This window comes from Cynoglossus semilaevis, chromosome 4, assembly GCF_000523025.1.
Source record: "Cynoglossus semilaevis isolate Cse_v1.0 chromosome 4, Cse_v1.0, whole genome shotgun sequence".
Classification (NCBI taxonomy): Eukaryota; Metazoa; Chordata; class Actinopteri; order Pleuronectiformes; family Cynoglossidae; genus Cynoglossus; species Cynoglossus semilaevis.
Window position 1 is genome coordinate 16174397 of NC_024310.1, and position 9217 is coordinate 16183613.

The 9217-nt window shown below is 40.8% G+C and overlaps 1 protein-coding gene across 2 annotated transcripts in view; it reads right to left on the minus strand.

Annotated features, from left to right (window-relative positions):
- Window positions 1-1504: 1504 nt before the first annotated feature.
- Window positions 1505-9217, minus strand: part of pde9ac (phosphodiesterase 9ac) — an 11134-nt gene continuing 3421 nt past the window's right edge. Inside the window, exons 1-14 of one of the 2 annotated variants that reach the window (XM_025055286.1) lie at window positions 9005-9175; window positions 8564-8651; window positions 8392-8473; window positions 8225-8299; window positions 8047-8133; window positions 7866-7970; window positions 7701-7783; window positions 6860-7016; window positions 6660-6773; window positions 6265-6369; window positions 6051-6179; window positions 5855-5950; window positions 4623-4699; window positions 1505-3051 (exon numbers count right to left, since the gene is read on the minus strand). In XM_025055286.1, coding sequence (XP_024911054.1) covers window positions 4655-4699; window positions 5855-5950; window positions 6051-6179; window positions 6265-6369; window positions 6660-6773; window positions 6860-7016; window positions 7701-7783; window positions 7866-7970; window positions 8047-8133; window positions 8225-8299; window positions 8392-8473; window positions 8564-8651; window positions 9005-9026 — 1188 coding nt within the window. In that variant the 5' untranslated portion in view covers window positions 9027-9175 and the 3' untranslated portion in view covers window positions 1505-3051; window positions 4623-4654. Of the gene's footprint in view, window positions 3052-4622; window positions 4700-5854; window positions 5951-6050; window positions 6180-6264; window positions 6370-6659; window positions 6774-6859; window positions 7017-7700; window positions 7784-7865; window positions 7971-8046; window positions 8134-8224; window positions 8300-8391; window positions 8474-8563; window positions 8652-9004; window positions 9176-9217 lie in introns of those variants that run through there. The other variant, XM_017032280.2, reaches the window with a different exon arrangement.

Here is a 9217-nt window from a genome sequence, read left to right on the forward strand (position 1 = left end):
ACTGCACAGATCCTCCTGCTCAAGGGTTCCACTTTTTCCTCTTCAAAGGTCCTGGTTTCACCCTTTTCTTTTTCAGATTCTTTGGTTAAAGTTCACTTGAACTCCATTTGGTGTGTTTCTTTCTCCTTTCTTTTACATTCTCGCTCCTCTCTTCTGCTGTTCTCTCCTCTCCTCCCAGTTTGAGTTTCCCTCTCTTTTTGATCTCAGGTGTTCCCAATTACAATTCCCTCCCCCCTCTTACCCATGATTTAATTTCCTGTTTCCTTTTGCACTTCCTTACCGTGACAGAGGCAGTGAGAGACAAGAAGATTAAGGGTTGATGGAGATGAGAGAGAGCAGCAGTGAAGATCTTCCTCGTTTCTTCTGACCTTCACAGTGTCAGTGGAGCTGCAGGAAAGAAAAGAGACAAAACTTTAAAATTCACAAGAATCTGTGTTTCTTTTATTTGATTAGGGTTTAAGTTTCGTTGCTAGAAAAGTGTAAATAATGGAGTCATCTGCATATGTGATTATGTGTGTCATGCCTTCTGCTCTCTATCAGCTGTGGTCAAAGTGAATTAACTGCATGAAAAAAAAAATCACTGGCTTTCCCATTACTTTAACCCTTTTTATTCATTTTAAACATTTTCAATGTAGTTTTTCGTTTTTCCACGTGCTTTCGTACAGAGCTGTTGCAGTCCTTTGAGAATAACAAATAAGACTGTAATTTACTTTGATGAGGTCAGAAGGCTCTGATCAAATGTCGCGTCGAAAATGCCACACCTTCTGATGAATGCAGCACTGATATCATCACATCCCACAGGAAAAACATATAAACAATCGCTCTTTTATCAACCAGCCGGCTTTGTAACACATACAGTGTACACTTTCACAGTAACACGCCGGCCTATTGAAGCACTGTGGCAGTTTAACAAGACGTGACACCCAGCCTCAAGGCAAAGACATTGACTAAAAGGCTTTAGATATCAGTTACTCTAATTAAACTTGGATAAATGGAAAGAAATCTACAGAGAGACGAGACAACAGCCACGGAGTAGAAGTGGGCGAAATATTTAATCTGGTTCAAGTCTGGGTGACTTTCATAATTACTGACACACTGATGGGAACATCGACCAGTCATGGATCACACAGATGTCTTATTCAAATAAATAAAGAAAGAATATAGAATATACTTTAACAGAATCATTTTAACGATTCATTAAAGTCAAATTGATGTGTTTGAAAGCATTAAAGCGGTTCTCTTTTTCTGGCTGGTACTACAGTCCAGGCTAAGACACCAGAGCTAACATTAGCTACAACAGTTCTGATATAGACACTAACGCTAACGCTGACTACCAGAGCTAATGTTAGCTATCACAGTGCTGGCACAGACAAGCGGTGTACCCAGCACACAGTAGACCAGATGACTTTTTTGACTATTGAATACATTTATGCCAATTTATGTCAACTATCGGTTAAACAAATTTTGCTATGCACTGTTTTGAAATACACTGATAAACAACATTTACATAATATTTATATACTGCAGCGTTAGCTCTGATAATACAATTTTGTTATTGTTGTTATGTTATTGCTTTTCAATTCAAATCTTTTATTTTTTAGCTAAAACCATTATTTCTTCAGTGATAGTTAAAATGTCTGGATTAAAACAACTGTATATCATTGTATAAATTCTCCTAAGAGCGACGTTGGTGGTAAGTGTGAGTGTGAGATGAGGACAGCTGCTGAAGCAACAACCACTCAGGATTAATTGGCAACATGTTTCTAAAAACAGTAATAAATCTCTGTGGTGGAGCTGGAGGAAAACCACCCAAAAAATCCTCACCCTTATCTGATATGACTCAAGGGGAGGTGTGGGAAGAGAGAGGGGGTGAGGTGAGATAAGTACCACCTCTGGGTGGTATGTAATTACGAAACCTGATATATTTCAACACATGTTGGCTGTATTGTAAAGGCCAAAGTGGAAAATGTGTGCTTGTAAAATAATGATGGATTGAGAGGGTGAATTCGCCTGGAATGTCTGCAAAACAAGTCATTTCAGCAGGTGGGGGTCCTGAACTGTGTTTCCTACTAATACTACTGCAGTATCTGTCTGAAATGAACAAGTACAAATGTAGTTTCTCCTGACAAGAAAGTACACAGTTACTGATCCTGGATCCTATCCATCCTGGTCACTCCCACAGAAGCCTCCAGATCCTCAGCTCCACCACCAGTCAACATCTCTGTTGCTGTCTTCACTGTCTGACCTTCCATTCTCTTTTCACTGATTCGTTACCTCTGAGTTCTCTTCTAAACTGTGTCTATACAAACATATAAAGTTATAATGCACTCTAATATGTGTGAAGGAATAACAAACACGCCTCTCACTCCTAAAGTATTGTGATATTAAAACCTTTTTTTTATTGGACAAACAGTGTAACATCTTGGATAATGTACAACCACCACACTATAATGTGACTTTTAGATTTTTTTTTTCTCTAAAGCTACACATTTTGTAAGTAAATGTGTGATCCAAAAAGCAGGTGAGACGCTGCATTTTTCTTTGGAAAATCTTTCAGTGCACCCTGCCAGTTATGACGTTTTGCTGCAGTTTGGTCAACACAACCTACGTTGGTGCATTTGTAGTCGTTGGGAACTTTCCTCCCAGACCTTTGGTGTCAGTCTGTGGTCAATTCTGCAGCCGCTGTTGTTACTGTTGTTGTTTTTTTTTTTTCCTTACATGGAATTAAAATTGATCTCAAGTGGATTTTCAAGAAACTGGTGGTTGAAACTCTTGAGGCGCTATGAACAGAGTTAGAACAACATCAACACCATAAATATGCAGCGAGGTCAGCAGGTGCCTCTCTGTAACATCCAGTGCAAAAGTCTAAGTCAAAGTTCAAGATATGCCACTTTGGTGCCTAAGTTTAGTTCAGTGTGTAGCCAAGCAGTCTGTCTCTCGTCAACTCCTCCTGCTGCGTCTGTCACCTCCAGAACGCAGCCCAGAATGTCTTCACTGAGGGCCGCCTCAAGTCTTTTTAAAGTCTTTGAATTTGATCACGAAAGAGGAGCCCTGGAAATTACACAAAAGTTAGGCGTTAGACCAACTCCAGCCTGAAGATGGCGCGATGAAGCAGATTTAAAAGAAACAAAACAAAAAAACACGTACAATGTTGTGCAAAGGTTTTAGGGGATTAAAAATGCTGTAAAGTAAGAACTTTACTAGAGACGCTTCAATACAGTCGTTCCTGATTCACAAATTTCAGATGCCTGATGAAGTCAGCGCTTCATGGAAAAATCAAACAAGAAATATTACAAAATTTACTGGTACTATATTTTTGGGTTTCACGTTTCGCATGTTGGAGCCAATGTCCAGAGAAAGTCTTCTCTGGACAGTAGGTGGTTAGGCATTTGACTAGCTGTTTCCGTTAGCGCTTCACTAGCTTTTCTTGTCCAGCCACTGAATTCACATTCCTTAGGGTTGATCCCATTTCTTGGGCCCTGTTGCTGTGCTCAGTCCTGCCGTGGTGGATGACCTTTGACATGAGTCTGTCTTCTACAACCTAAACTTGGTTGTCTTTTACCAACCCTAAGTATCAAACCGTCTTCACAACTGTTTCTGTTTTTAGGTAGTGACCGTCTTTCAACCTGCTCACAGAAATGACTTTCTTCATCACCTGTTTGTTGGTGTCGTCTGGTTAAATTATATTCCTGATCATGAATGGATGAATGGTGTCCTATGTGTGTTGGCAGATGGAACAAGAGGAACCCTACCACCAGAACCCTCTCAGATCATATACCTGACTCCAATACCAGAAAATGTGCCACTTTTTTCTTTGCCTACAATGCGCTGGTATGATGTGTAAGTGTAATTCAAAAAATTACAAGAAATTATTTGAGTGTTATTTCAACAGTGTTTGCTCAAATTGTCCTGTTAATATAATTGAATTAATAATTGGATTATTCTTACTTTACAGCATTTTCTTCACAGCTGCCCCAAACCTTTACACTCCACTGTACGGCTGAAGGAAAAATAACACTACACTGAGTGTTTATAGGAAAAAAAGGTTCAGTTTGACCCCCACACAGAGCTGAAGCAAGAGTTGACTTCACTCAAGGAGTCAAGTCAAAACTTAATTACACCTCACCAATATTATTTATTTTTATTTATTTCTGGAGAAAAGTTTAGAAGTTTGGGAGACTGTCATGTCATTTTAAGAATAGGACATTTTGTTTTGTTGTTATAAAATTCTTCATCACTTTGCTTTTAAGCATCTCGGTCAATTCTGTAAAATTCCATGATTATTTTATGGAATATAAAGAAATCAGATATCGATGTTAGTTGATGTTCGATATCTCACTAACTTCGTCTTTTTACTTTTTTTTTGTTTTGGCTTTTCTTCTCTACACTCCAAGGGTGCCTGACTTCTCACGGTTCAACTCCAAAGTGGTCGAAACAATATTTTCATTTTCAACCCAAAGTGATGAGAGTGCTGCACATTCCTGGAGGTGTTTGTAGAGAAAGCCGAGCGTTACAGAGGAGAGCTGCTGTGGAGAGGTCGGAGCCAGGCAGAGACAGAGAGCACTCGTGACACTATCACTAAACACCAAAGCACAACCAAGGAGTCAGTCACTTTTACTTACACAGATACCACTGCACTCAATCTCTGCAGAGCTTACTTCTTCTTCCCGCCTAATGACATATTTTCAGTTTTTTTCTTCTGTGCCTCATTGAACAAAAGACACACCTTTATGTTAGCAAGTTGTTTGACGTGCACCTTAATGCCCCTTTTTTGCCCATGTGTGTGCACGTGTGTGCGTGTCTGAATCCCACCCAGGTGAAATAAATAGCTCAACTGAAAATTGCCTTAATGACAAGTTTAAATGTGAAGCTAAACAGTTATTTTTGTTTTTCTCTTTGTCCCAGGAACCCCCCCACCCCCCACACCCACCTCCCTGTGGTATTGCATTATTTATCCCTTCTTCTTAATTTCAACACCTTCAGTTTGACGTGCCCTAACAGGCAAATTGTCAGGTTTGCAACCATAAAGAGGAGACACTTTTGGTTTTTGTTTGCTACGTGTCTGCAGGTTGAAACCTGTCTGTTTCCCAGCCGTGTTCAACACAAGCTGTTTTCACAGTTCAGTTGGAGAATAATAGCACAGTTGTGGTTTTAATACAAAAAGGTTGGTAAAAAGTACAATTTTGACTCTCATTTTGAGTGAGCTGAATACATCTGTACATAAATATCAGGGCTGGGCAAGTTCGCGTGCTATTCCTGCGTCAATTAATTTTGGTGTTAATTCATTAACACAGAAATAAATTGATGCGAAAATAACAAAATGACTTTCATCGACTATTACCCGATGGATGGGAAAGGATTTTCTGTAATCACTCAAAGTGAAAGTATTGCAGGAAATGCTAAACACAACGTTGATGCCAGCAACTCACCTCCTGTGTTGAAAGTACTTTTGTTCACAATGTTTTTCAATCAAAGTTGTACTACACTCTTTTTCAATTCATTATAAAATTTTGAGCATAACAATGACTCTTCAAGATTAATCGAGATTAACTATGCGGTTATAAATAAATAACGATAAATAAAGAGACCCAAGGTCAGTTGATTAGAAGAGCCAACGATATATACTTAGGTTTGCTGGACCTTAATGGATTCTTTAAATACATCTAAATAAAATGACTCAGAATCAAGTTATGCATTTTATCCAATTGACCCATGGACCGGTGCCGGTCCACGGCCCAGGTGTTGAGGACCACTGAGTTAAAGCATTAACTGCATTATTACTGTAACCCTGCCATGAGACAACTTGAAGGACAGAGAGAATCGAAAACAGTCAGGCAGACAGAATTGGTTCTACCTCTGTCATGGCGTCGTCAATCTGTTTCAGCTCCTCATAGTGATCACGAGAGTCTCTCAGAGGCTGAACCATGATTTCCTCAATCTGAGGAAAAAGCTGTTGGAAAGACAAATACAGTGAATTGAGTATTAGCTGCAAAAAAAAAAAAAAAACAGAATAATGACTGATGCTTTGCATACTGAAGACAGAGAATTACCTTCATGACAGTTTCAAACATTGGAATAAGGACAAATTTAATGAAACCGATCTGAGCAGTGGGTTTGGTGACTTTGTCTCTGTCCATGAAGGGGGCGACGGGGAGACCCTCGGACTTCTCTCTGTCACTCTGGAAAGGATTTTTTTTTATTCCATCTGATTGTGATAAGACTTTAATGTAGAAATAGAATTCACATTTGTATTTTTGGGATCACCTGCATGAAGTACTCCTCCAGGAGACAGTCCACCCACGGCTCAGCCACCTCAGTTGGCCTCACCTCGTTGGAAATATCACAGCATTTGATCAGAACCATCTTCAGCTAGAAAACAAAACAAAAACAAACCATAAACTTGGGCAGAGGCCAAACCAAAACGTAGGACACGGAAGTCTGATTATTGTTTGTATCAACGATGTCTTTTAACATCCACTGAAGGAATGAAGGTGTAGCTGAGCTTCTTCACTCATAACCTAATATATTTCTAATCTCATTTCACTCCTCTGATTACAGGACACACGCAGAAAAAAAGACTCCCTTGTTCCGGGATTTAAGGGTCTCTGTGTGAACGTCAGTGGTCAGATGGAGATGTAATGTGATCTGGAAGGACCTACACAAGTCACATGCTCTTCATTTGTAAAGTCAAAGTTGTCCACTTTCTGCTTGAAGGAGTCCAGTATCTCTCCATGTCGGGCCATGTCAGTGGCCAGGATCAGGGTGATAATTGCCTGAAAAATAAATAAAAAGTGATTTAAATTTTGTGCATGTTTTTTTTTACCCCAAGATATTTGCTTAGCATTTAAGTCGTAGTCACCTGTCGGATTTGTTTGAAAGACTCTGAATCCACGTTTGCAAATATGTTACACTCAGGAAGTGACAGGATCTGGAAGGCCACGGCACAGTGATGGTTCTCCAGGGGAGAGATGTCATTGTAGCGCACCGCTAGCTCTGTGCGTGCATTGATTTGGTACCTGACAGAGGAAGGATGAATCACAAATACTGACACCAGAATTCAAACTCAGGCCCTGTTTACACGGCAACGATATGAAGACGGATTCTGCAGCTACAGCGCCGAAGTCGGAGTGTTGAGAACCCTGTGCTCTCTGTGTCCAGGTCCCAGAGTGGAGAGGTTTGAAAACTCAGACGATATGGTCCGACCCGCCTCCCTGTAACCTTACAACCTAACCGAAGCTAATTTGGCTGTTAGGTGTGCTACAGTTAACCATCTCTGTCTTTCCGTGCTTCTTTTTGAAGGTTGTTTGCAGTTTTCACAATTTATATGCATGTTTTGTGGATTCATTTCCAATTTTCAGAACTTCAGCAACAAATTTCTCCAGTTTTTATATGTAAGCATGTGGTTGCCACAGCGCCCCATACAGGCCTGGCATATGTACTACAGGGAAAGGAATCGTATTCAGCAGCTTTGTTGCTGAATTAGTTTGGGCCACATCCGACGGCAGCTGTTTTCGTATCGTATCGCAGCCGTGTAAAGAAAGATTCATACTTTCTTTAAAAACTTTGGACATGATAATGTGATTTAGTGTGTTTTCATTCCATGTCAAACTAGTTTCACAGTTCACTGACTTTGACGTTGTGTAGATCAGGTCAAAACAAACCGGGGTTCATTGGAGGGTCAACAAAATAATGACTCTTACGTGTTGTTGTAACCAGGATGGTCCAGGTCGTGACACACTGCAGCTGTCATCAAAATGCCCATATCTGTGAGAGTCAGCTTCTCCTGCACAGCAACGATCAAAGGAATGTGTTGTTAGCATTCAGATGTTGTTGTTTTTTTTTAACCATGAGAACCGGTCTCATACCTGAAGGTTGCAGAGGTGAATCATGCCGTACATCATTTGGCTAACGCAGAAACAGTGACGGAAGTTGTGGAATGGGTTGTTACGGTAATTCTCCTGAATCGCCAGCTATGGAGCAGAGAGTTGTTACATTAATGTGCCAAGTGCAGAGCCCTAAATTACATTAAATCAAAACCAATTTTACCAGCCAGCGTTTGAGTGTGATGGGGTTCATGCTGAACTCCTTCACCAGTCCCAAGTCGTGGTACATGTACTCCAGACAGCTCAGCATCTACCGCAACAAGGAGAGAAAAAAAAACACGAGTTCACCTCCGATGTAACCGAACAACCATATATGGTGAATGGACTGCTGTCAAATATACTTCATTATGTTCCCAGTGCCACACGTCGAACGTCGGCTTCTTCAGGGCCTCCACAGTCTCCTGCGACAGCGTGTACTGTGTGTACCGAATAAAAAAGCGTCAAATATAGATCTAGTCATTAGCTCTGATTAAGGGTTGAGAAACCGGGCGGTGAAAACGGGAATTACCTTTGGATAATTGGGAACATCACGTCGGGGGGTGACCTTCTTCCCGTCGTCTGAGTAGTTGTATTTGCACGGACAGTTAACTCTGGGTCATTAGAGAAACAGCGGGAGTTTGTAAAAACTGAATTGAAATTCACTGCAGTGCTCGGAGGTAAATGGCACATTTCAATTTCACCTTCCACCTCCTTTTGATGCCATCTCATCCCGGAGCTTCTTCAGATCATTTTTGCACTTCTCGATCTCTACCACCTTCAGACCCTCCACTATAATATATGAATGACACACACAAGTCACAATGTTGGTGGGAGTATTTGTTAAGTTTGAGTATGCAGTGAAATCTCTAACAAAATAAAAGTTAAAAAAAAAGACAGTGTACCTCCCCCTTCCTCCCTGCAGGGGGTGTCAAACACAGTTTAAATGTTACTGGTTCATTCAGTTGACCATAAGCAATGCCTTTCTTTCTGACTGTGGACGGTTGCTTGTCTCCAAATGTGGCCCAGTTCAGACCTCGACCCCTCCCCAGTGGCACCTGGGCTTAACTGCAGCCCTCAGTGACCCCTCCCCTCGAACAAAAAAAAGGAATTAGCTACAAAAACTGAATAGATGCACTACTTACGCTCTACTCTCTTCTCCAGCATGGCTAGCCTGTTGGTGATCTCAGTCTTCAGCTCGTTAATCCGAAAGGCTCTGTTGAAATTTCAAATAATGTTTTTTTTTTAAGAATTCAACTTGTTTTCACACGTACAGTATTACTACAGGAATGCACTGGTGCCAAGTAAGTTATACCTGCGGATGGACAGACGCCAGCCAAAACATAAACATGGGCCAA